Source organism: Lampetra fluviatilis, chromosome 30 (genome assembly GCF_964198595.1).
Source record: "Lampetra fluviatilis chromosome 30, kcLamFluv1.1, whole genome shotgun sequence".
Lineage (NCBI taxonomy): Eukaryota > Metazoa > Chordata > Hyperoartia > Petromyzontiformes > Petromyzontidae > Lampetra > Lampetra fluviatilis.
In genome coordinates this window covers 4,105,604-4,133,487 of record NC_136304.1, presented here as the reverse complement: position 1 = coordinate 4,133,487, position 27,884 = coordinate 4,105,604, and the positions used below count along the sequence as shown (strand labels likewise).

The 27,884-nt window shown below is 53.2% G+C and overlaps 1 protein-coding gene across 4 annotated transcripts in view; it reads right to left on the bottom strand.

Moving 5' to 3' along the window:
* Positions 1–27,884, bottom strand: part of LOC144943143 (echinoderm microtubule-associated protein-like 6) — a 187,426-nt gene that overhangs the window by 39,836 nt on the left and 119,706 nt on the right. For all 4 annotated transcript variants that reach the window (XM_078870358.1, XM_078870355.1, XM_078870356.1 and 1 more), the window contains 9 exons: positions 24,952–25,058; positions 23,965–24,083; positions 22,425–22,611; positions 21,467–21,572; positions 17,475–17,568; positions 13,196–13,296; positions 11,794–11,996; positions 4,993–5,104; positions 638–765 (listed from right to left, as the gene is read on the bottom strand). In XM_078870358.1, coding sequence (XP_078726484.1) covers positions 638–765; positions 4,993–5,104; positions 11,794–11,996; positions 13,196–13,296; positions 17,475–17,568; positions 21,467–21,572; positions 22,425–22,611; positions 23,965–24,083; positions 24,952–25,058 — 1,157 coding nt within the window. The remainder of the gene's footprint in view (positions 1–637; positions 766–4,992; positions 5,105–11,793; positions 11,997–13,195; positions 13,297–17,474; positions 17,569–21,466; positions 21,573–22,424; positions 22,612–23,964; positions 24,084–24,951; positions 25,059–27,884) is intronic.

Below are 27,884 nucleotides of genomic sequence, written 5' to 3'. Positions count from 1 at the left end.
TCTCGGTGTGTCTCGGGCGATGCGTGGGGTCGCGATGATTGCACGATCACGATGCCAAGCCTGCGGCCTACTCAGGTGGAGATCGAGTGGCCCACCGACTCGTCTGGGTTGCCCCAGCACTGGTCTAGGCCTAAGGCAAAGTGACTCCCTTTGATGATGGGAGGATGGGGAGACACTCCCTCCCACCCCCCAAATTATCATGACAAAATTTAGAGCCCTAAATTTTTACACATGTACCTCCCCCACCCCCCCCCTCCCCTTTGCCTAAATGTGTACATCTTTTAAGCTATAAACTTTTTTATATTTTACCATAGAAGGCGCAATGAGCTATAGAGCTATTTTTCAGAAGCAACATGGCCACAATTGATAGCCCAACGAAGTGGCTTATCACGTGGAAAGCAGCCAAATAGTTTGAAATGCATGTCTATTCCAAATGTGGAGGGAAAACCCCGAAGGACCCGGAGAAAAATCCATGGGGAGAGAGAGAAACATGCAAATTCCAAAAAGTATTGTTTCGCAGTCAAAAGCCTCCCCCTCCCCAACCACCACCCCACCCCTTCCCAAAGAGGCCTGACTGCTCCCATCCGCAGAGAAAGCCGAAGGTGTCACATGCCAGAGGCTCAAGCCGTGGTCCCACCTGCACCAGCAGCATCATGGGGCCGCTCTTGTCCACCTCCAGGATCTCGCCGTTCTTCGTGCCCACCAGGATGTGTCCGTGGCCCAGCGTGATGGCTCGGATGGACGGGTTGTCCTCGAGCAGCAGGCCTGGCTCGGGCAGAGCGCAGCGACAGGGGGTCACGACCGCGATCTCCACGCGCCGATGCTCTCACACTCTCTCTCGAGCCACGGCCATCCTTCGTAGGTGCGGCCCAGTCAAACGGCGGTCACTTAGTGCACCCTCTATCGCGATCAACTCCCCTCTGCTACCCTGTCGTGGTCACTAAGTGCCCACTCTATCGCGACCAACTCCCCTCTGCTATGCTTTTGTGGTCACTAAGTGCCCACTCTATCGCGACCAACTCCACTCTGCTATGCTTTCGTGGTCACTAAGTGCCCCCTCTATCACGACCAACTCCCCTCTGCTATGCTTTTGTGGTCACTAAGTGCCCCCTCTATCACGACCAACTACCCTCTGCTATGCTTTTGTGGTCACTAAGTGCCCCCTCTATCACGACCAACTCCCCTCTGCTATGCTTTTGTGGTCACTAAGTGCCCCCTCTATCGCGACCAACTCCCCTCTGCTATGCTTTTGTGGTCACTAAGTGCCCCCTCTATCACGACCAACTCCCCTCTGCTATGCTTTCGTGGTCACCAAGTGCCCCCTCTATCACGACCAACTCCCCTCTGCTATGCTTTCGTGGTCACTAAGTGCCCCCTCTATCACGACCAACTCCCCTCTGCTATGCTTTTGTGGTCACTAAGTGCCCCCTCTATCGCGACCAACTCCCCTCTGCTATGCTTTTGTGGTCACCAAGCTACTTCGTTGGGCTATCATTTCTGATGGAAAATTATAGTTCATCGTAAAATAAAAACGAGACGCAAAACATGATTAATCGATTCTTGAGTTGAAACGCAGCCCTAAATCCATTGCAGATTCATTTCATCTCGAGTGGCACGGCCGATGAGAAGTGAACGGACAAGCGCCACTACCACATCTCAGCCAGCAGATGGCAGTTTTACTTACGAATTCAAGATCGATTGGATCAGCACTCGTTATTTGGCTGAAAGCCTCTTATAATATGTAGAGGACCGCAAAGCTTTGGCAAAAAATGTTGGCGCCGGCTCAACCGTCTGGCTTCCCGCTTCCCTGTCGTTCCGCAGCGACTGTGAGATGCGGTTTGCATGAACGAGAACAACGCGATACAAAACTAAAACATTATGATCAAAACAACGTAAAGCATCGATGAGCAATTTCATGCTGGAGTGACTCACGTTCCTATTATTTCGTGTCCCCAGCTTGCCATCCAGCACTTGGTGAATCGTGAAGAGATCTCACTACCTAAGGCCCATTTGCAGAGCTTTCAAGCCGGGAGACATGCGACTGCACGAGATTGCCCAGTAGGCGCACGAGTTGGGGAGTGCGGCGCTAGTGGGAGCACGGGGTGGTGGGGGAATATCCAACGATGGTCGTAGTCGAGTGTTCTTCTTCGCGAGGCCTGCGGGCTCTCCGATAATACACGAGTGAAAAGACCCCCCCCCCCCATGATCATTATCATCGTCGTGTTGCTGTCAAAGCACCAATTGGCATGTTTTGTTCACGTGACAAACCTTACTCATTGGCCGTGTCGGGTGGTGGTGGCGGGTTGAACGACACATTGATAATTTCGCGCTCTCAACCAAAAAAAAAACCTCTATTATGGAAACCCCAAATGGTCTCAAATGTGTGGCGAGCCCCTCACGCTGATGTTGTCTTATCAGGCGAAAGTGACCCACAACTGTAGGGTTTTTTCTCTCTCTCCCCAGTCTAAAGCCCCCTCCACCCACACCCTCACCCCCCAAACAGTCCCATTTACTGCCGGCTCAGTATTACATCCGACAAATTGGTATTGTCCGAAAGGCACCGGAGGCTCTTTGGTTTGAGGTTGCGGTTAATCCAATAAGGCAACCGCCGCAAGGTGAAAGGGCAGGATGACGCTGGCGCTTAATTAAAATGTTCAACTCCCCCAGGGGGTGTCCCCTTTTGCGATGAGTGGGGGGGGGGGCATGACGGTGCCGATGCGTTAATTGGCTTTGAAAAGATTTCCCCCCACGCAAAAAAGAAGCGTGGCAGGCGATCGCGCGACCGTCATCCCCGAGGCATGTGTCGGAGTCGGCGAGTCGTGCACGGCGCTCGCACCGTACGCCAGAGGTCGCAATCGGGTACCCGATACCCGTACCCTACCCGATACCCGGCTACCCGTACCTGGCCGGGTACGGGTACCCATTTGCGACCCTGGTGCGGCCGGGTACGGGTACGGGTAAGGAATCAAAACCCGTTTGCGACCTCTGCCGTACGCTGCGGTGCACGGACGGCTCGAAGCAAGTGAATAAATATAGATGAGCGCAACTCTTGTGCAGAATGCTTCACCGTAAACGTGTTTTTATCCACTGGCTTTCCGGATGAGCGCCATTCAGCCGGCCTGTGTATCAGGCACGCGAACTCCGCATGCGCCAGAGTCAAGATCGAACCCACGGCCTCTTCCTGCATGCCAGGCGAGGTACTGTAGTTAACATCTTGGCAATCCGTAGCCGTTGTTCAGAGGCGGCCTTGTCACACGTGGTAGCTCATCGAAGTTGCTGGTATCGTCCTCACCACACGTGTGGAATTGTAGTGGCAGCCAAATAACCTAAACGCGTGTTGATGCTAAAATGTGGAGGTGAAAACCGCAGGACCCAGAGAACAATTCACGTGACCACTGGGCGAGACCAGGCGGTACTCCAAATATACAATAGGTACCATCAGGATCTGGAATCGAACCCACAACCTCGTGTGTGCCAGGCGAGGGAGATAATATCTCGAAAAATGCTGCTGCGTTATATTTGGTCCAGAAATCCAGTGGGACTAAAATATATTTTGCGTGGAAACACAGAAGGGAGTTTTGCATATACAGTATATACACACAGATAAAGATCCCCCATATGGCCTTGAACAGACTGTTGGGGCAAGTGCTATTCGCGAGCACTTACGAAGGGCATCAGGGCACACGAGTGGGGGAGGGGATGGGTGGCCAGCACCTCGCCCGGCCGCATTTCACCTCCCGGGTAGCGATGTTTACACGCCGCACCAGGTACTCATTTGAGGCTGAGTAGACCTAGGCGAGGCCCAGGACCGGTTCTGATAATCGAACCCTCGGGGTCGCCGGCTTTGGCAGCGCAGCGCGCCAACCGCTGCCCCCCCACACGCACAAGTGACGTGACCGCCCCTCGCCAAACTGGGACCTCATTCACCACTCCCGCAGCGCGAGGCCGAGCCGCAGGGGGTCCTCAGCGGCACCGCGCGTGTCAAGCCACGTGCCGACAACAACGCCGCACGGGGTCAACCCACGCACGGGGTCAACCACGCACGGGGTCAACCCCCGCGAATTTGTCCGGCGGCTTAGGCTATTGCGGTTGCGTAACGTTACACTGCCGCACTATGGGCAAGGCTCGTTAAGCATTACGATGATTTCCGCAGGAGGCCAAACGAATGCGTTGTGATGCTACATGTCTATTTTTATATTCCCCTTTAGCTTTGTATATAATAATTAAACAAATCCCACAGAGCGTTAAAAATGCATTATATTGATGGCACGGGTGAGTGTGTCTGTGTCAGTATGAGCTTCGAGCACCATTTGTTTATTCAAGGGTACGTGAGTGGGTGCGTGAGTGAGTGCCTGAGTGGGTGTGTGAGCGGGTGCGTGAGTGAGTGGGTGAGCGAGTGAGTGTGTGGGTGGGTGAGTGGGTGGGTGGATAAGCGAGTCAGTGTGTGCGTTAGTGAGTGGGTGAGTGAGTGGGTGTGTGAGTGGATGCGTCAATGAGTGGATGAGTGGGTGTGTGAGTGGGTGTGTGAGTGGGTGAGCGAGTGAGTATGTGAGTGAGTGCATCAGTGAGTGCGCTGCTTATCCGCTCTACATATGAAGACTCTCTCCTATACAGTACTCTACCAAGATGACAGGTTATCTAGGGAGAATGGCCATTGCCTGAAATGTTAACTACATTATCTATACATTATTTTAAAGCCACGGTGTTATTGCTGAATCCGTAGCATTTTTGGAAATATTTTTTTTATTATCACATAAAGAAAGAAAACTATCTCTCTCCTGTACACATATGGCAGATGTACACGCCAGGCTCATGTGAAGATTGTCCCAGGGAAAGATGGAAGGCGGGCTACTCCTGTACGGTGATATGAAGATTGCCCATCCACAAACTCCGATGGAAGATGGGCTACGCGAGTAAGTTTGACACGAGAGTTCTCTCTCTCTCTCTCCGGACACACGGACGGGCAGGAGGCGAAGGGCTCTCAGGGCCTACCCTTGGAGCCCGGCGCCAGCGACGACCTCTTGATGGCGTACGTCTTGAGGCAGCGCTCGAAGTTGTCGTCCCAGAGTCCGACGATTCCATCCTTCCCTCCCGTGACGAACCCCTAGCGAGAGGAACAACACCATGCGCACACAAGGTCAGCCCCGGAGTAGTGGGGGGGGGGGTGGGGGGTGGGGGAGCATGAGGGGGCTGCCCCCCCCGCTGCTAAAAGCTCAGCCCCCCTCTACTCAAATCGGTGCATTCATTGCTGCTAAAAAGCAATGGCGTTGAAGCCTTTCTCCTCGTGCAACGATGTCATTACGGTTCAGTTTTACACACAGAGCGGTCGTTATCGTCCGGGGCAAGCTTCCATCTCACGATCAGACACGAGCCGCGAGGCGGCAAGCCTGCCGGTGAGTCGGCGCCACAATCAATTGTCGAAGCTCTGCAGTCCTCCATACATGAAGATGTTTTCAGCCACCATTGGAACCTCATTTGCCAGTAAAAAATATGATAATTAGTTTTTTACCCTTTTATCTGGCAACAAAACTGACACCTTTTTACAAGGAGTCATGTTTGCATAGACCACAATACCTGCAGTCATAATGCAAACAAAAAACACAACTCTGATAATATATGCACTGTCCTTGAAGTTGATTGGTCAACACCCGAGACAGCTTTCCTTAGAGCCTAGTCTCACAAGGCGTGCGCCTTTTGGCGTCATCTGGTCCAACACCAAGTGAGACTAGGCTCTAAGGAAAGCTGTCTCGGGTGTGGACCAATCAACTTCAAGGACAGTGCATACATTATCAGAGTTGTGTTTTTTGTTTGCATTATGACTGCAGGTATTGTGGTCTATGCAAACATGACTCCATGTAAAAAAGGTGTCAGTTTTGTTGCCAGATAAAAGGGTAAAAAAACAATTATCATGTTTTCAGCCAGTTGATGTTTTTTTTTGTATACGTGGGAGGAAAGCGGAGCACATCCGGTGAAAACCCACGGGCGCGAGATGGGCTGTGACATCGCAGGGCCGTGAGGGATGGAGATGGCGCGGTTAGGCCTCCAACCAGCAGTGGATAGACCACGGATAATGACGAGTGACGAAGATGTTCAGACGCCGATCGGGAACCGCGCACGCGTCTCAACCGTGCCGGATAGTCACGTCAAACGAACCGCAATTCACGGTCTCACAAACGCCGCACGGCTCCGTCCATCGCTCGCGATCGCCAAATCCCGATTTATGGCGTTTCATCACCGCTATTTCCTGCGCGCGAGCATAATGAACCCGTGCAGAAACTCGAAGGCGGCAGTAAATCTGACCGTAAAACACACTCTTAAAACCTCATTAAGGTACGCCGTAAACGTAACATTCGTAAGTTTTTTTTTTTTAAACCCAATCCCTTCCTCCCGTTTCACGCCGCGCCAGGGCGGGGCGGGCGGCCAGCTGGCGGCTGGATTTTATCGGCGCTCGTAACGCTCCGCGCAGTCTCCCGTCGGCGAGCGAGGCGAGCGAGGCGAGCGTTTTGGAGCATTCAACGTCCGTCTCCATTAGCCCATTGCGGCAGCGCCCTGAAGAAGGACACCGAAACCAGAGCCGGATTACCGTGGGGTGGGGGGGGGGTCATTGGCTGACCCCCCCCCCCCCCCCCCCCCACTAAGACGTTCGACCAGCTTGGAGGAGTAGGCCCAAGTACGGTCGAGTGTGGGGTCTCTATGGCTATTGCTAGCAGAGGCCCTTCCGCCAGCAGTGACGTTGGCACGGGATTGCAGGGCTGTACCCTTTGTATTTCGAGGGGCCCAGTTGGTAGCGCCTTCACCGCCTGACGCAGAGATTGCCGGTTCAAAACCAGGTGCCGCCCTGGTTAACACTGCGGGCGTAGAAAACCATGCAAATACACCACGCGCCGTCTTCTTCACAGCGGACGTTAAATATCCCGTCATGTGATTCGCAAGAGTAGGTCATTCGTGCGCCGGTGTCATGGTCCAAATTTTCCCCAAATTTCTCTGCCTCGGACTGCGAAAGTTTGGCAGGAACCTACTGTGAGGCTTTCTGGGTATCAAAGTGTACCGATAATTAGAAACATTCTTTCGTGTAATTTGATCGTTAAAGTCATACCAGCAGGTTGGCGATGACTGCCAGTTATGGGCCGAAATCCAAACAGTTGCAATCATTTTAAATGTGTATTTCAACTTTTATAACGAATCCACAATATAAAAAACAACCGAAAGTAATGGAATTGAAGAGCAATGGAGTGTTTGGCATTGTGGGCAGAGGTGGAGGTGAAGCAGCCGAGGGCAAGGAACTGGATAGACAAAGAGGGCCCCCCACCCTCACCGCAGCCCCCTAGAACGAGCGACAACCTTGGGCCCCACTCACACCTCGCACCGCCCTGGGCACGGCCACACGGCGAGCTTGGAGAGGCGGCATTGGGCGCGTGACAATTCACGCGCGTCGCTGGTGCACGTCGCTGTCACGTGCTTTGTTTTTGCCATGGACGTGCCAATCGACACTCCTGGACACCTCTCGCAAACCACATGAGTCCACCTCAAGGGATTCATCCAGGTGAAACATTTTAATTGATGCTATGTTATTTTTTGTTTTGCCTCCGCTACGAATTTTTATGATTGGTTCACGAGCAGCAGTTCTCCGTGGTTTGGCATCAGCCTGGCTACAAAGGAATTAAATTATCTCCCCCTCCTCTCCCCTCCCCTCCCCTTTCCACCTTCCCCACTTCTCCGTAGCCCGTAAATAGACACCTAATTCGAGACCAAAACATCGCACCTCCGGGCCTTGACATTCCACCTCCTCCACCACCTCGAAGACAAGGGCGATGGAACCATCGACAGCATCGGAAACATCACCAGCAGGCCGACACGCAGCATCCCCTCCGTGAATGGATAATAATTGAAGACACCAGCCACGACTTTGGCCATGCCCGCCCACGCTACGGACGGTGCAGTTACACCCACTGTGGTCTTGAGCTCATTCCAGTCGAGGAGGAACGGCACAACTTACACGAACTCGCTCTCTCTTCCCGAGGGCTCTCTCTCGTCGTCGCCAGCAGACCTGCACGCATTGTCGTTGCCATCATGCGCAAGGGGAGATTAACCCAGTGCCCGGTTCTCTCTCAGCGCAGTTGTACACAAACCTGTCAACCGCTTATCAGTGCCAATACCTTAGAACAGACCAATTCAGACCTTCTTGGTCACCCCCGTGCCCCTTATACATCTCAACGTTCCTCCTACAAAGTCCCATCACAAGGAAGAAACACAAACAAATAGACATATTTTCCCCGTATTGAAACGGCTGTACGCCGTACGGACCTGAAAACTCAATTTCCATGCACAAGAATACGGCTGAACCGTACGGGTTGACAGGCGTGTGTACACCACATGCACACTTGAACAGCTGTGCCACCGATTGCGAATCAAATTATTATTTTGTCATCGCCGTGAATGCTGCGCGTTCTGCTGGGGCGCAGTGAAGCTTTGCTGAACGCATACTTCATTGGAAAGACGTTATCAACCATGTAAAAAACATTTAACTACACATATTTGGACCATCTTATTTGACAGGTACTATTCTACTTTACTGAGTGTTGACATCCCCAGCGTTAAACAGTACTCTCCTCTCCTTTTTTGTATTTGGATTGTCAGCCAACCCGAAGTCGAGGTACACCGATTGTTCTCTTTTAGCCCCGCCCACCCCCCCAACACGTTCCATTCACTGGCTACCACATTCAGATAAGCCCCTCCCCCCTCCTCCACCCTTAACTTGTATTTAAGAGCTTGTCTCTTGGAATTTTGCCTCACTTAATACAGTAAATTTTATCTGTGACGGTCCCACCTGATGACGGAGACATGTGTTGCCTCCGAAACGTCGTGAGTTATTATTTTATTTCTATTATTTATTTTTTATTATTTATTTTTTTACCTACGTGACTTTAACCGAAAAAACCTAAGAGTACGAATACTTGGCGTTGTATGTGAACGGACAACGATCGATTCCCACGCACACGCAGGGAGCGTTGTACGTGCATGCGGTTGTCACGTGACGATGCATCGTCACGTGACAACCGACAAGGGCCAATCCGCACTGAGCAGCGTGACGAGGAACGCTCAAACCATCGCCGCAACGAACGCGGTGGTGTGGGGGAGGCCTTCATCCTACCGTGGATTTACAAACGGCAATACATTGTTGACAAGCGTGATAATGGTCAGACTAAAATATTTCTGCATTTTTCTACGAAAAGCCTCAGAGAGTCCCCTAGCATGCAACAGTGCTCTTGGGAAAGCGAAGGCTTTACTTTGTAAATGAATAAATAATTCGTATTGTTGTTATTTGTATTGTGATCATTGGTGTGACCACACACAAGGTGTAGCATGTTCCCTGAATTATAAGACGCTCCGGAAAATAAGAAGCACCCCAAACCTCTGGCCAGTGTCAATTAAGTTATTCAAATCTGCACACAGACACGCACAGACATGCGCACAGACCTGCAGACACACACGCACAGAACTGCACACACACACACACAGACCTACGTACACACAAGAAAACACACACTCGCACGCACACGCCGGGGCCGACGCACAAACACAACGACAATGATCACTTAGATCCCCCCGTGTCGCCTTTACAGACTGTTGGGGCAAGCGCTGTTAGCGAGCACCTATGAAGAGTGGTACAGCACACGAGGGGGTGGGTAGCCAGCACCACGCCTGGCCGCCTTTGTCTCCCCAGTGGCGATGTTTACACACCGCCTACTAGGTACTCATTTGAGGCTGAGTCGACCTAGGGGAGGCCCAGTACCGGTTTAGGTAATCGTCACCGGCGTTGGCCGTGAGCGGGAATCGAACTCGGGTCGCCGGGTTCGTAGCGCAGCGTAGCGCTGAACGCACGCAACGCGCACAGACACACGCACGCGCACAGACACAGGCACGCGCACAGACACAGACACGCACAGACACACGCACGCGCACAGACACACGCACGCGCACAGACACACGTGCATGCGCGCCTACCGTATTACAACGATCGCCCGACAACTTTTGCTCGAATTCGCAGGCCCCCCCCAGTAAAAATATAAAGTTGCGTCATAATCCAAGGAATACGGTAATAGTTATTTTCAGAACAAAGTGCTTCTTCAAGTGCTGTGGATCATTTTGTTACGCTTGCTCGGGCAATCCTCAAAGGTGTTTGGCTATTGACATAACAGCCGAGGCCATTAATAGGCGCTCGGTAAGAGAAAGAGGTGGGGGGGGGGGGCGCGCCGTCCCACAATCAAAGTTACTTTGCCCGTCTCACGCAGAAGACAGCCCCGACACGCACAATATCGATTTGGGCTGTCGGACGGTTGACCGATTTAGATATGACAATACCAACACAGAATCTCATCTCGTATTGGCACCATTTATCCCCGCCCCAACCCACCACCACCACCACTGTCCCAAGCCCAACGCCCCCTCCACCCCCCAAAAAATAGAGAAAAATTGACAAACGCATTATTGTCTGGTAAGACAGGGGCCACTGCAGGTGCATGCCTGCTGACAAATGATGACCACTTTTGTGTTGAAAACGGCGGCGTTAAAAGGCCGCGCCTGACAGTTTGATGGCTGTGCCGCTTTTGTCTGGCAGAGAAAGAATCTTTGAGGCTCCGTTCGATGGAAAAAAAAAGTTTCAACGGCCGGACTGGGCCGCCTCGCGCGGGGTCCGACGCTGGTCAACGACGACGGGACGACACGGCACGACGCAGCCGCGTCTCAAGGGGCCGTGCAGCAGCATCGTTGGGTGGGTGTTTGTTGAAATAGACAGAGGAAGAAGAACAAAAAACACATAACCCCAAAGAAGGTTTAGAGCCCGTGGGGGCAAGGAGTTGACAGCGTAGATGGTGCGGGTGAAGGGAGTTGCAGAACGGCGAGGACAGTGGAGGAAGGATGAGCCAGCGAGACCTCCCGCTGAGCTAAAGTTGACCCTCCCTCCCCTCTTGCTGATGACGGACGCTTGTGTTGCGATCGAAACGTCGTAGTTTTTTGTTATTTTTTGAACCTATCTACGTGACTTTACCGAAAGACCCAAGGAATATAAATTCCTGCAGTCACGAAAGCTTTAAGTCAAGAGTTGTCTGGGGGCTAAAGCTAAAACTAAACTAATATTTTTTTTATTTCACCAGGAAAGTTCTCACTGAGCTATGCGGCTCGTTTTGGGAAGCGACCCGGCCACAAACGATGTCTCAACCGAGCGGCTTATCACGTGGGAATTTATAGCAGCACCAAATACTCTGAGATGCATGTTGATTCTAACCGGGGAGGGGAAATAACCAGAGGACCAGGAGAAAAATCTACGCGACCACGGGGAGAACATGCAAACTCCAAATATACAGCAGCAGGCGTCAGGGTTGGGATCGAGCCCACGACCTCCTGCATACCAGGCGAGGGAGATAACATCTCGCCACCGTGACTAGAACGGGAAGCCTCGGTTGCTGGAGTGGAGTTTGTGCTGACCGGAGTTCCGGACCATGCGGGCCGCACAAGAGGACGGGAGACCTCCTGCACACAACACAAAGGCCCCCCGTATAGCCTTAACAGCTGGTTGGGACAAGTGCCGTTAGCGAGCACCTACGAAGGAAGGCCAACAACACGGCACGCGAGCGGCCTGGGTGGCCACAACCGCTCCTGGCCGCCTTTGTCTCCCCAGGGTTTTGTACGCATCGCACCGAGCACTCGCTTAATACCGAGTCAACTTAAGCGAGGGCGGCGAGCGGGAGGAGCCGACCTGTCAGCCGAGCTCGCGATGCGGCGCGCCAGGTTCACCTTCTCCAGGGCGTGCATGCTGAAGATGGGCCCGTCGTGGGCCTTGACGGTGCGCAGCAGCGTCGCGCCCTTCCACAGGTAGACGTCCCCGCGTGCCGCCCCCGCGTACACCGTGTCCTCCGCCTTGCCGTACACGGCGCACATCATGGTGTCGCGCCGCGCCAGCGCCCCGAAGTCGCCGCGCCGAGACGTCAGCCCACCGCCTGCGGTGGAGGGGGGTGGGGTGGGGGCGCGAACGACACCACAACGGCGTCGTGAGCGGGGGCGGCCGTTGCTCATTGAGGGATGCCGCTGTTGGCGAGCGTCCTACACCACGGTCGTCGGCGCCACTACAGGTCGGCATTCACCTCGCTCGGCGCTGGAAGAGCTTCGTGAGATTCTGATAAAAGCACCTTGCCTTGCATTGCGAGCCATGGTCTATCCACTGCCAGTTGAAGGTGTCCGCGGGCAGTTGCCACCTGTTGGGGTCGTTCCGCGCATTGTTGTGGCAAGCCGTCTACCACCCATCCTCCCCCGACGTTTCTACCCCCCCCCATGTACTGGAAGCTCCTTCGGTTCCCCTTTCACTGCTACGTGGAGTGAAACGTCGGACGCCGTGCCGAACAACCCGCGGCACAACCGCGGACGAAACGCCGGAGAGCCGCGTTGCTGCACAGCGGCGAACACCCACGCGGTCGTAGCGATCTGTGTCGTTCCATCTCTGTGTGGTCCCTAAGCGATGAAACAATTTGTATTTTATTCAGGTAAGGCCCACTGAGCTATGCAGCTCTTTTTTTTCAGAAGCGACCTGGCTGCAAACGATAGCTCAACGAAGTGGCTTATCGCGTGGAAATGAATTGCAGCCAAACACTCTCAACGCGTGATGTTGAATCTGAATGTGGAGGGGAAAACCGGATTACCCGGAGAAAAGTCCACGCGACCACGGGGAGAGAGACAGGCAAACTCCAAATATACAGCAGGTGTCAGGGTCGGGATCGAACCCACGGCCTCCTGCATGTCAGGCGAGGTAGTTAACACCTCGCCACCGCGGCGCCCGTAACTTTGGCAGCCACTCCGTCGTTAGTCTCGAGCGACGAGTCCTAGCGGACTCCTCCTGGTGGGAACACCTGACGTATCTGCCAACGCACGACCCTTATTTCATTTGGGGGAGGGAACAAAAAACTCTCGCGTGATGAACGTCAGAGGACACGAGATAGGACCCAACAAGATACGGCCGGACAGATTGATGGACATTTGAGACATTCGACCACAACTCACGCACACAAGGGGCATTGGGTCCACAGGTCCCCCCCCCCTTGCCGCCCCCCCCCCCCCCGATCCCCCGCACACGTGACGTTAACCGGTCACACGTCAGGACTGACCGCCAGTGGCGTGTGGCCACCATCCCTGGTGGAGAGCTCACCAGTGACTTGCCAGAATTTGATGTGGTGAATGCCGACGGTCACGAGCTTGTCGGCGTCGTGAGGGTTGAATCGGGCCACGAAGATCTTCTCTTTGTGACCCCTGCCGTGGTGGCCAGGACATAAACAAAGAGAGAGAGCAAATACACACACAGTATATATACATTTGAATGCGATGCAGACGTAGGTGGCCCGTGGCTGTAACAGGGCAACAGTCACACTGATTCACCAGCGCCAGCGTGTACGGCAGAGGTCGCAACCGGGTACCCGATACCCGTACCCTACCCGATACCCGGCTACCCGTACCCGGCCGGGTACGGGTAGCCGTTTGCGACCCTGGTGCGGCCGAGTACGGGTACGGGTACCGGTAGGCCGTGAGTCACTGATGAGTAACCGTTTGTCACTCATTTCGGGTAGGGTACGGGTACGGGTAGGGAACGGGTACCCGTACCCAGCCGGGTACGGGTACGGGTACCCATTTGCGACCCTGGTGCGGCCGGGTACGGGTATGGGTAAGGAATCAAAACCCGTATACGACCTCTGGTGGCCGGGCCTTTGGCGAAGAGCACACGGTTGCCACCAGTAAGAGCCCCTGGAAAGATCGGCAATCGCTGAGGCTGCAGCAATGTAATTACATTCAAGACGGCTAACGTCAAAAGGAAATGTAAGAGGTCAGAACACGTTTGTCGAACCACAGGGGGCGGAATTACTTCATGTAAAAATAATAATGATTGAACTGTATATATTTATTTCATAAGGCATCTTCCACGTCGATATATCTCAAAGGCGCTCGCTGTATGTAAAAAAAAAAATACGTGTTAATTACGAGACTAATGTCGATTCTATGATTACCTAAAGCAATCGTCGATATGCGAATAAATTAGTTGAATCGTCGATAACCGCCGCTCCAATGATGCCGCTGACCCGTTCATGGAAGAAAGAAAAAAACACACGACGACACAAACCAGCGCAAGACAAACGGCAAACAACCGAACGCTCCGCTGGCCTTCAGCGCGAGGCCGCTTGCGTCGAAACGGCACCGCGCGATGTGACAGCTGTCACGGGGGGGGGGGGGGGGGGCGGCGTCCGTCGGTGCTCCGCTCCCACCCTGGTGGTGCTGGTGCGTGACGGGGCCCGTGCCCAACGTTCAAACTCTGTTGTATGTACTATGAGACACCTCCTTTACCAGTGGCAAAATATAGTAGTAGGTTTGTACCCTTTAAACTGGTACAAAACTGACACCTTTATACAAGGCATCATGTTTGCAATAACCGCAACACAAGCAGTCAAAATGCATTTTGACACAAGCAGTCAAAATGCATTTTGACTGCTTGTGTTGCGGTTATTGCAAACATGATGCCTTGTATAAAGGTGTCAGTTTTGTACCAGTTTAAAGGGTACAAACCTACTACTCTTTTGTATGTACATTGAACTTTTTTCGTGCCGTGCATTGCCGACCGTGCTAATGGCAGGTCCGGGGCGGGGGGAGGGTTAGGGGGGGGGACAATGAACTAGACACTAAAAGCAGTTCTGAAGAAATTAGGTTTCGATCTAGGGCGTCAAGTGAAGCGCGGTTGCTGCGTGTTTGCATACCCCCCCCCCCCCCCCGCAATACGGCTCCGTGTGCGAGACTCTCCAAAATTGCACGATGCAAGCATAATACTAATAATAACAAAAATAAGAATGATTTCCACGTTTCCTTGACAATTGACTGCAGGATGAAGACCTCCCCGCGTGACCGTGCCGGTCACGGAGATTTGGTCTCCAGATCCAACGACTTCGCCGTGGGTCCCGATCGTGAGGACAAATCCCCCGTCAAGGCATCCCAGCGACAAAACAACGATTTGTGTCGTTTGTTGTCGCCGTCGTTGTAACTCGGTGACCCCGTGCCCCATACTGGACATCTGTGCAAAAGAGCTTCACACCTCATCGGATTCCTTCCCTCCAGTCTAAATAAAGATTCTGATAATCCGTCGACTTCTGGGACGAGGCACGTGGCGTGGATTTAGCAGCGACTGCACGGCTCTCTACTGCGGCTCCTGCACCGGTGTAGGAAGGGTGATGCTTGGTAAATTGTCGAGTGACATTTCTGATGGCTTTCGAATGTCTGTACCAGTGCTCTTCATTGCAGGGCCCCAAGGGCCACTGGGCGACCCGTGATGTGCGGCGCTCGACAATCACACAAATTGTGAAAAAAACCCGATCATCAGTATCGTGCTGCTGTCAAACCCCCAACGGCTTCAAATGGTGTGGCGGCCCTCACGCTGATGATGTCTTATCGGAGAAAGTACCCCCCCCCCCCACTCTGGAAATTAGTGAAGAACACTGAACTAAACAGTAACATCTCACAAATTGTTGAGGTTCCTTCGGCAAACTCACTTCCTAAAGGAGTCGCCAACACTTGCCAGTCATTAGCGTTATTTTGACCATACTTCACCACGATGGTCAGTGAGGATTGGTAAAGTACGGGAGCATGGTGAGGGGGGGGGGGATGGGGGTGGCGGGGGGTGCAGATATTGCTCGCAACCGATGTTGCCACGGCTGCCAATGGAACTCGGGTCCAACCGGATTCGTAGAGCAGCGCGCGGACCATTACGCCATCGCTCGCCCAAACTTTACGCAGATAATTTTTACAATCAGAATTGTAGTTCAACGCCGGTGTAATTGCAATACACATTACGCCATTGTGTAGCCGAAGTGTGCAATTTTGGGGTGAATTTGATTTCAATTAGGGCTGTAATTTTTTTTATAAAAAATTGCTGCTCATGCGATGGACGAGCGGGTTGCATTATTAGTCAACCATTGCTGCGCGTTCTGCGTGCGAGCCCTAAATCTGCCCGGGCCCCTTGAATTCAAGGCGTAATTTCCCAGCGGCGTCATTAAACGAATTAAGCACTCAGCCAAAATAAATCTCCGAGCGGAGTCAAAATAAATAAGTGAAAATGCGGCGTCGGAGGAAAGCATTTCAGTGGGTGGACATCTCAGGAGGGACAGATATTTTTGCCCCACGCAAGCGGAATTCATAAACGTGGCTCCGCCGCCTCTCACTCGCTCTCTCCTCGTCTCAAAAGTGGATGGAGGCGATCGTCACGGTTCCTGCGGTGAGCCTGGATTGGGCACGGCTTTCTCCGTTCACTTCTCAGGCTGCAGCAGAGAAAGCGCAAATGGTGGCCGGCCGAGTGAGGTGGTGGAAACTCCACCACGCATGCCATCGGTTGCCCGAGACCGCACCTCGCATGCCATCCATATGGGGCACCGCGGTCGTGAGATGTTAACTACCTCGCCCGGCATGCGAGCTCACGACCCTAACGCCTGATGTACATTTGGAGTTTTTGTACATTCTCCCCGTGGTCGCATGGATTTTTGTCTTTCCCTCCACATTAAGAATCAACGTCTGTTTCGAGTATTTGGCTGCTATGAATTTGCACCTGATGAGCCACTTCGTTGAGCTATCCCTTGTGGCCAAGTCGCTTCTGAAAAAGAGCTGCACAGCTCAGCGCGCCTTCTCTGGTACAACAACAAAAAATAGCTCGCAAGTAACTCGTCAACAAGTAGCCCGTGTGCCACATGGGCGCAGTGGTTGGAGCGCTGCACTCTGAACTCCGGTGAGGTGAGTTCGAGAGCCTCGGCACGGCTCACACCTGTTGCGAGTGAGTGACATCCCAACCGGTTTCCTGGACGTCCGACCTTCACCGTCCAGCGTGATGATGAAACAAAGCGTGGTGTGGCGTGGGGGGGAGAGGCCTTCATCCAGCAGTGGATTGACAAACGGCAGGAAATAATAAAAAACGATGGGCCGTACTAGGTGCTTGCTAACAGTGTCATCCGTCTAAAGTCCAACTGCAGCACCTTTGTCTTGTGTGTGTTTCTGTACGTGTGTGTGTGTGTGATCACTAATAGCACTCGCCCCAACAGACTGTTAAAGGGCTATACGGGGGATTGTTGTCTTTGTGCTTAGCATACTCCGCGAGATGCACACCGACATGGCGAAGCAATGTGAAACGCGTGGCGCTGAATTAATCCACCGCACATCAACTTAAGAAGCCGTTTCATGGCTATAACCAATCTGGACATGGACTTGGAAGTTGCTGCTCATTCAGCTCTACACGAGAGAGAGAGAGATCGAATCTACATTAACTGTGCGCGCAAGCCACGTGCGAGTTGTCGCAAAAAAAAGTACCACTCAAGTTTTGCCCTTGCTTTGATGTTCCCGCTGTATTCTTGGCTCTGTAATGACGGTGGGAAAAAAAACTCAAAAGGTAACGCCCCCCCCCCCGTCACCTGGCCGACGCAATCTTCTCGCCGCGTTTCCACTCCCACACGACGATGGTGTGGGCATCGTCCAGCCCGACGCTCACCAGCCGCTTCCCGTCGGCTGCGTCACGGACACACGCAACAGAGACGAAGGTCAACCGGCGCAGCCTTCAACAGGACCGTGCGGTTTCATCTTCTTGGTTCTTTCGGTAAAGTCACATAGAAGGGAACTAATTAAATAATAAAAATATTACATAATAAAACATCATAATATTTTATTATGTTTTCTTTTTAAATAATAAAATAATGAACCATAAAACATAAGAATATTTTATTATGTTTTATTTTTATTATTTTATTATTTCCCTTCTACGTGACTTTACCGAAAGAACTAAGAAGATGAATCCCTGCAGTCACGAAAGCTTTAGGACCGTAGGGGGCAAGAGCCGTCTGGCACGAGCGCCCCGTTGTCCCCCCCCCCCTACCGCACCTCCGATTAGCACGGTCGGCTACGTACGGCACGAAAGAAGTTCGACATACACACGTACGTACGTAGGGGGCGAACGAGCGGGGGCGTGGTGTGGCCAGGAAACCACGCCCAGCCGCCTCTCGTCTCCCCAGTGCTGAGCTACTAAGTTATTATTCACAGATGTCCAGGTGTGTCACAGATGTCCAGGTGTGTCACATGTCCAGGTGTGTCACAGATGTCCAGGTGTGTCACAGATGTACAGGTGTGTCTCAGATGTCCAGGTGTGTCTCAGATGTACAGGTGTGTCTCAGATGTCCAGGTGTGTCACATGTCCAGGTGTGTCACAGATGTCCAGGTGTGTCACAGATCTCCAGGTGTGTCACAGATGTCCAGGTGTGTCACAGATCTCCAGGTGTGTCACAGATGTCCAGGTGTGTCTCAGATGTCCAGGTGTGTCACAGATGTCCAGGTGTGTCACAGATGTGCAGGTGTGTCTCAGATGTCCAGGTGTGTCTCATATCTCCAGGTGTGTCACAGATGTCCAGGTGTGTCTCAGATGTCCAATCGCAGGGCAGCACCTTTAACTTAAGGGAGGCCCCCACGACCGATGTGAACCACGGTCGGGAATGGAACTCGGGTGCTCGGGTTCGTAGCGCAGTGCTTGGCATTGCGTGATGCCCGCCGCATCACGCACGGCATGCCGCGTGGGCTTTTAATAACAAACGAGAGTCATTACTCGCGGAGTCACGCCGGCTCACCACCTTACATTAAATTTGTTTTTTTGCGCTCCAACGGAATAAAAAAAAAATCAAACCCCACCCGCCCCTCACCCACAACAACAATAATCACAGCGTCACTAATAAAAACAAACACGCATGGAGGTGGTCGGCCGGCTAACGGATTAGGGCAACGGTGACGTTGAATTGTGGCTGTGAATTTGAGAATAGTTGTTTGTGATTACACGATGGCGGCACCGGCTGCGGGAATGAGACCGTCGCAGGCGTTCATCCATGATAGTTTTTTGTTGGGGTTGGATCGCGTGAATATAAATGTGTCGTTAAACCCGCCACCACCCGACACAGCCAACTAGGTGTGTCACAGATGTCATGTAAACAGAACGTGCAAATTCGTCACTAGTACAGCACACCAGTGTGTTGGAGAGCAAATCCGCACACACTGATGTGCTGTACTAGTAACTAGTAAGGTTTGTCACCGGGGTGTGTGGCTTTGCTCTCCAACACACCGGTGTGCTGTACGAGCAACGAATTGGCTACGTTCTGTTTACGTGACAAGCCTTACTAATTGCCCGGTTTAATGACACATTTATATTTACGCAATCTAACCCAAAAAAAACCTCCATTATGGATTTTCTTTCCAGCTGCAGCGGTAAGCTCGTTCAACCCGCTGTGGCTAAGCGGGACGATGGCTGCAACGTGGGTGGATGTGGAGGCGGTCGGGTGGGTCAGAGGTCAAATCCATGATCCAGCAGCCTGCGACTACAACGGGGTTCTCAGCTGGGTCACCGCTGAGCGCACGAAATAGCATCGGAGCAAAATTTGTTTTTCCGTTTTTAATCGAGGAAACCACAGCACCGTGAATTAAAGAGTAAACATTTCGGTTTGATTAGCAACGCAATCAACATGTCTCTCGGAGGGCTCTCAGAAGGAGCTCAGCGGTAGCACCTTGCACCGGCTGCCATCTAACATAAACACAGGGGTGATGGCACTGCTCTGCAAATTTTTTTTTTAAATCGGCACGGATATTTGTTCATTTCGCGTATGTACGTTGAACTTCTTTCGCATCGTACGTAGCCAACAGTGCTCATCGGAGGATAGCAGCAACATTGTAATGGAAAATTTGGTAATTTTTGTTGTTCGTATATATATACATTTATAAGCGCGTCATGTGCGCATTGAAAACAGCGTTCGCTATATTACATCCGCACACATTGGCGTCTTAGCAGTCAACGCATTTCACGCGACGACTTCACACGAACGTGCGCCACCGGGGATGGAAGTGAATGCTCGCATTCACAAATCGAACGGTGTTCCGTATCACCGGCCACCACCGCCAAAGTAGCAAGCCTCCCGGTCGTGCTGTCGTGAAACGTATCACGAATAAAAAGCGTACGCGATGAGAAATCGAAGCGCGCTTCGGTTACAGAGGTGTCGCTTGTGTGCGTAAGACAACGAGGGGTGAGCGGCGGGCGCAAGACGTCATCACACTGCGCTATGAACCCAGCGACCTGAGTTAGATTCCCGACCAGGGCTAACATCAGTGGCGAGTGATGCTTGAACCGGTCCCTAGCAGTCATCCCAAAATGACCAGCGCGGTGAAGTATGGTCGAACAAACGCATTGGGAAGGCCTTCATCCGCCAGTGAATTGACGACGGAATGTTTACAACACATTCCTGCGGAGGGAGCTGGTAGGAACGTTGGGTTGCTCGGTCAATGGCCAGGGTCAACGGCGGCGTGGTGTATTCCGCAAATATGCCCGACTGTGAGGGCGGGCACAAGCCGGCGTGAGTAGGTTAAACGTTGAGTTTTATAAGGGCACCACGGGGTGACCAGCTCCTCCCCACCCAGCCCCACCCCTCCCACCCCCCACCCAGCCCCACCCTCCCCACCCAGCCCCTCCCCACCCTCCCCTCTCCCTCCAGCCCCACCCCTCCCATTTTGGATGCACGACAGACAGACGGACACAATAATCCCCTGTGGGCTGGTGGAACCAGAAGGTTCCTACCAGTATAATTTTTTTAATATTCCTGGTTCTGGAAGCTCAGTCACACTTTCCATCAGTGTCTGCTATAAGCTGGTATGGAATGATCGTTTTGGGACACTGGGCCGTGTGTGGGCGGTGGGGACTTGAGCCAGCTGTATTGACCGCGAAGATTTTTGCGCCGATTCTTTGGCAAGAGAGAGAAAAAAGAAAGAAAGAAAAAGGGACAGCCAAATTAGCTTCAAACATCGGCGACTTTGCCGGAGCTCCCGTCCCAAACCAGCGCGTGAATTAGGCCATGGGAGCGCAACACCAAGCGTGTGTGCGCGCGTGTGTGCGCGTGCGCGGCTAATAGCGATCACGTTTGCCGGGGAATTATGAGCTTTAGGATAATCCCCTCCCTCTCGAGGCCTCCCCTCAAAAACGTGGCAGCTGGGCTCAGGACGCGGGCGCGAGGCTGGGGCTGTGTTGAGAGTGGAGCCGCGCGCAGGCCGGGGATCCTGCCACCGGGCGGGGTTCATGGGTTTGAGTCCAGGTTTCAGTCGCCCGAGATTGAACCGGCGTGCGTCGAGTTGATGGTGCCAGCCCGGTCACCAATGACTGCACATAAACCACTCCCCCACCCCCTGCCCACGCCCCCATCCTATTGGATGAATATCTATTTGAGAATTTAATATATACATACACACACACACATAGAAATTACTTTGACCGCAAATACGATGAAAATCTGTTGCAGGTTGCACATTGAGATATGCCCCCGAGTACAAATGGCTCGGCGTGAGTGAGCGTGGCTCCGACGTGGCGCGGTGACGTGTCTACGGCTCGTACCGGAGAACTCGACGGCGCAGACGCCCCGCCGGTGCTCCCCCTTGAGCACGGCGAGTGGCCGCAGCGTCTCGGTGTCCCACACGTGCACCGCGGCGTCGCGCCCCACCTGCGGCAAACCACACCGGGCGCACGGCGCCCCCACCGCCCCCCACGCGTCTCTCAGCCTCCGCTGTCGCTCGCACCGGGTCGAGCAAGCAAGGGTGGCGAAAACCGACTCGGGGCGCGTTGGACAAATGGACGTGCGAATGGTGCGGGACGGGTGTGTGGACAGGCGGACAGATGATTGGATGGATGAAGAGGTGGATGGAGTGCTAGATGGGTGGATGAAGAGATGGATAGGGGGATGGACAGATGGATGAATGGACAGATGGGCTGAAAAAAAAACACGTGGATGGACAAGATGGACAAACTGAAGGACAAACCAATGGATGGATGTACAAATGGATGTTACAAATGGACAAACAGACGGACGGACAAGATGTATAAGCTGATAGACAAACAGACATGAAGATGGGCAGAAAGATTGACAAAGAGCCAAACGGACTGCGGGAAGGATGAACGATTAGAAGTACAAATGGATGAACAAAACGTAAGGACAGAAGAACAGTCAGACAGACAGAAGAACGTACGGATGGACAAACAGGACAACAACCACGACATCAGCAGGTGCCCTCCAACCTGGCCCGTGGCGATGTTGTCACTGGCGGAGCGGATTACGAGGCCATGGCTAGCAGATGACGGACGGACAAACGGACAGACGGGCGGACGGAGGGAGGGACAGACAGCTGGACAAAACGAACAGACGAACAGCCGGAAGGACCGCCAGTCGCATCATCACCTGGACAGACTGACGAATGGACAGATGGACGTTCATACACAAGGGGAGAAACGAACTGATGGACGGACGGAGGGACAGGCAGCTGGACAAATGAACGGATGGACGGACGCGCCCGCAGACCTGCCCGGTGGCGATGTAGTCCTTGGCGGGGTGGATGGCGAGGCAGAGGATGTCGTCATCGTGGCCCAGGTAGAAGCGCTGCGTGTGCTGCTGCCGGTTGTACACGATGCCCACGGCCGCCACGTGGTGCACCACCTCGCCCGTCTGCGTGTAGTACAGGTTGTTGCGGCAGTCGTAACCGCGGTACCTGCTCGCACGTGCGTACACAAAGACAAAGATACCCCGTAAAGCCTTAACGGACTGTCGGGGGCAAGTGCTGTCGGTGAGCACCTGTGAAGGCCGGCACGGCACACGAGGAGTCGGGTGGGTGACCAGCACCATGCCTGGCCGACTTTGTCTCCCGAGGCTGAGTCGACCTAGGGGAGGCCCAGGACCGTCACTGGTGTTAGCCGTGAGTGGGAATCAAACTCGGGTCAGTGGGTTCGTAGCGTAGCGCGCTAACCACTATGCTACAGTTCCCCACACACACACACGCTTACCCTCCGGTAAGCCTTAACAAACCGTTGGCGCGAGTGTATGCGTATTATGTTGAACTTCCTTCGCACCATACATAGCCAACCGTGATAATCGGGAGCAACAATGAAGGCCGGCACGGCACACGAGGGGATGGTGTGGCGAGAAAGCACCACCCAGCCGCCTTTATCTCCCCAGTGCCGATGTTTACGCACCACACCAGCTATTCAGTTAAGGCCGAGTCAACCTAGGGAGAGCTCAGGACCGGTTCAGATATTCCTCACAACCAATTTGACCCACAGTCAAGAATCAACCTCAGGTTTTGCCGGAGTTCATAGCCCGGCGTCCCATCCACTTGCGCCACTGTCGTACCCCTCCCTCGCCAAACGTATGCCACGCGAAACGTAATTCATGCAGAGGAGTGTGTGTGTGTGTTTGTGTGTTTTGTTGTTTCATTTCAAGGTTTGTTTTTATTCAGCGATGCGAGCGAACTGCCCGACGGCCGGGAGCTCCGGCGGAGTGTGCGAGCTCGTAAATGTGGAGCCAAAGGACAGCGCATCGCTAACCGCCACCATCATCATCATCCTCATCAGCAGCAGCAGCGTCGTCGTCGTCAGCTACGGTTTATCCACTGCTTGATGAAGGCACCAACCTCGCCCCCCATACCTCGCCGCCCCCCACTAACTCACGTCGCAATCGCTCACGATGTCGTTGACGTAACGACCCATTCGAGCTCCGGCGCTCGAGACGATTTCACTGCTCCGTCTCCGTCGATGAGACGTGTCCCTTAAGGGTGGGCGCTGCAACTCCGTCGCTGGTCTCCACCAAGGCCACCTGGCCGCCTAGCCATGACGGCCGCCTGCCCCAAGCCCACCCGCACTGTCCCGCGGCGGCGAGATGTCATCCACCCCGTCTGGTATGCACGAGGTCGTGGGTTCGATCCCAACCCTGACGCCTGCCGTATATCTGGAGTTTGCGGTGTGGATTTTTGCTCCGGGGCCCCTCCGGCTTTTCCCTCCACATTCAGCGACATTGTGGGAACGCGCACACGGAGCGGGGAACGCGAGTGCGTGAGCGGGGGACGCACCCGTGCACAAAGTGCAGGCGCAGGCTGCTGCCGGGCGCCCGCTCGCGCCTCTGAGACGTCGCCGCTCGCTTCTTCTCGCGGTTCTGCTGACGGAGCTGCGGGAGGTCCTCCTTGTAGATCTGGGCCCGCACGCACGCGCACGCACGTACACACAGGCACACACGCAGCACAATGCATGCGCACAAATGCACGGGCGAGCACACACACGCACGCAGCACAATGCACGTACACGCGCGCACACACACATGCGCGCATGCACGCAGCACAACGCTAAAAAGTCAAAATGCTAATTTAACCAAAAATTGTGTGACTGCGTTGCTCAGAAGCATGGGCAAATACTGCAGTGCAAATATGTTTCCAACAGTGAACCCCTTTGGGTGAAGGAGAGGGTTAGGGATAATGGGCACTACCTTGGTTAGGACAACAGATGATATGGAAGCACACTGAGCAGTTATTTTGCCAAATATTTTTTTTAATTGGTTTTGAAATTAAGCATTTAGTTGAAAAGGCATTAATGTCGACTCACTCACAACGAACGATAACTCTCAACTTCATCAGATTTGTTTAATGTTCGGTCACTTAGTGGCGTGCCCAAATTTGTGCCCTGCACAACCTGACACAGCCAAACAAATTAACTGTCAGAGGGACCGTCACTCTGAATTTCTGGATCTTGTCCTGACGATGACGGAGAGAGAGAAAGAGAGAATGTTGCTCGGCGCGTTACAAGTTGATATTATCTTTAAAAAAACATGTTTTACGAGCGCTGCCAAATTGTACATTTCAGCACGGAACACAATTTGACTTTTTTTTTTTACCATTCGTGCCGGCGGCATTAGTGCCGGCGTGAGTCATAGGTCAGTGGCTAACCCAGGTTCCATTGCTCGTAGTGCGGTGCGCTAACCACTCCCCCACCGCTCCCATCCCCACCCCCCATCGGGACTACAGGGCGCAGAAGTGAAATTGCTCGTCGCGGGGAGCTCCACCCACGTGCCGCTCGTAGTTGATCTGCATCTCCTGCTCGATGTCAGAGTCCAGTTCCGGAACGTCGGACAAATCCGAGTCGGAGCCCTCGCTGTTAGACTCCGTGTACGTCTCTGTTTGGGTCATCGGAAGCAGAGGAGGCACGGGAAGAGAACAAGGTGCGCGTGTCAGCGACGCACATTCACCAACCAACCCCTGAGTTTACACACGCACACCGCACACCGGTTTTTTTTTCTGATTAAAGCGAGGATACATTACGCCGATGGTCCCAGCCCAATCGCCAGTGACTCTACCAAAAAAAATATATAGGCAGCATTTAGAATTTATATACAACGGAAAAGATCCCCACGTATAGTCTTGAACAGGCTGTTAGGGCAAGTGCTGTTAGCGAGTGCCTCTGAAGGCCGGCACAGCGCACGAGGTGGTGGGTGGCCAACACCACGCCCGGCCGCCTTTGTCTCCCTAGTGCTGATGCTTACACACCACACCAGGCACTCATTTGAGGCTGAGTCGACCTAGGGGAGGCCCAGGAACAGTACAGATAAATCGTCGCTGGTGTTGGCCGTGAGTGGGAATCGAACTCGGGTAGCCGGAGATCATAGCGTAGCGCGCTGACTACTTCTCCCCACATCTACACACACGCGCGCCTTATCATGCACGCCGTCTTGCACGGCTCTATGAATGCAGATTCTGTCTAAAACTGAACAGTATTGCACTCGAATGTAGTTCTGGCATATCTCCTTCTGTGCTCACTGCCAGGGATTTCACGCAAACGTGTTTCTTTCGACTCACGACACGGCGACAATCAGCACACACAACCCGAGCACGATCGAGCAAGAGTGACAGTAAAAAAAAAGACACGCACATTTTGCACATACTACACTGACCAGGTGCCGCGTGCATTTACCATGAATCGGCCCACCTTGGCCACTCGCCGCGCTGCGCCGTAGCACAATCCACGGCGCGGTCTCCCGTTCGGGCTAAATGGCGGCCAGACCACTTTGCGAAGTGACGGACAACGACGACAACAAAAACCCTCTCCTCTCAGCCGCGGATTCCGTACCGGTGAGGGCGCAACCCTTTCCACTTCTGCCGGCCACTTTATTCAAATGTTCCGCACCGATCAAGTGCGCTCAAACAATCACCGCCCTGTAGGGAGGGAGGTATTTCATCTGGGAGTGGACTGACAAAGTGCTGTAATATTGCACACGAGCCAGACAACTGCAGAAGCACTCGGGCAATTTCATCGGTTGTCACGATCATGGGTCGTGATTTGGTTCAAGAACTGATTAGACTCTCTGTGCCGTCTATACTGGACATGTTGTTCGCAGTGCCCTTCGAGTGTGCATCGTCTATCTCGCTTGTTACGCTTGCGCCCTTTGTTCGGCATAGCCTTGTTAATAATGATTTTACATGCCGATCCATAGTGCAAATCCACTGATGAATCAGGGCTTCCTCAATCATTGGCATTGTGTGATTATACATCACCAGGCCTGTGAGTGGCGGTTGCTGATGGGATGGGAGTTGGTGGAGGGGGGTGTCCAGGAATGATTCAGATATCGCTTGCCGCTGATAATAGCCGTAGCTGTAAATTTAACTCGGACCGCCGGGTTCATAGCAGTGGTCCCTAACCAGTGCGCCAACCATTCCATCCAATACGGAATATACAGCGGTAATAATGTCTAGACTCAAACGACTCAAACGTGGTGTTATAAATATTATACATTGTCAATCCACTGCTGGATGAGCAGCTCCCTATATTTGTGTGTGGGGGGGGGGGGGGTGGTGGTGGTCACGGGGTTCACCATTCCAAAGCACGTGTCATCAGTTTAACCAACGAATAGCTGCAGCCCGGGGCCAACGGGAGTGTGCTGGCATCGGTGCCCGGCCACGCGCACGGTTGAACGGTGGAGCGCCAAAAAAATCGACGTGGGCATCGATTACAAACTTAAATAAAAAAACAAGACGGTGAGCCGGTAAATTAAGGGAGCTTCCATTCCGTTACGGGGGTCGCACCGCGCAATGGAAGGTGATTTTTTCTTGGAAATTGCAGTAAGTGCTCGGAAAAAAACATCCGTGCAAAAGAGGTTCACAGCTCATCGGATTCTTCCAGCCTGAATAAATATTCTGATGATGATTCTGCAACGTGCACGCGAAACCCTCGCGCCCGTTGCCTTGCGACTCCCGAGTGTGCACTCTTTCTCGCCCACACGGCAACGCACGCGCACACACACACACTGCAACGCACGCGCACACACACGGAAACGCACGCGCACACACACATACCAACGCACGCGCAACACACACATGCCAACGCATGCGCTCACACACATACCAACGCGCATATGCTCATCATTCTGCTGCTGCACGGCGCGACATTTAATCGAGCCGTTTGCCGCGACAATAAGAAGAATGAGCGTAAGGTGAAAGGAAAAATATTTCACAAAACAGAGACACCATTGTGAGAGCGTTTTGCATCCAATCTTGCCCACAAACTATACATATTTGGACAATGGTGCTGGTCAGCCAAGGCTGTGAAACAATGCACGGATGATTCCCCGCTTCAATTTATTCTTAAGCCGCAAGATGAAGCTTCCGTGGCGATCACGGCCCGGCTTCCGTGACAGCCCAGGCCAATTTAGTGATGAACGTCGCAAAGCGAGCCGAGAGCACATGTCCCAACCAATACCACTGCTCAGCCACCACCACCAAACAGACAAAGATCCCCCGTGTAGCCTTAACAGATGGTTGGGACCAAGCGCTGTTAGCGAGCAGCACCTATCAAGGCCGGCACAGCACACGAAGGGGTGGGTGGCCAGCGCCACGCCCGGCCGCCTTTGTCTCCCCAGTGGCGATGTTAACACATCGCTACCAGGTACTCATTTGTGGCAGAGTCGACCTAGAGGAAGCCCAGGACCGGTTCAGCCAATCGTTGCCGG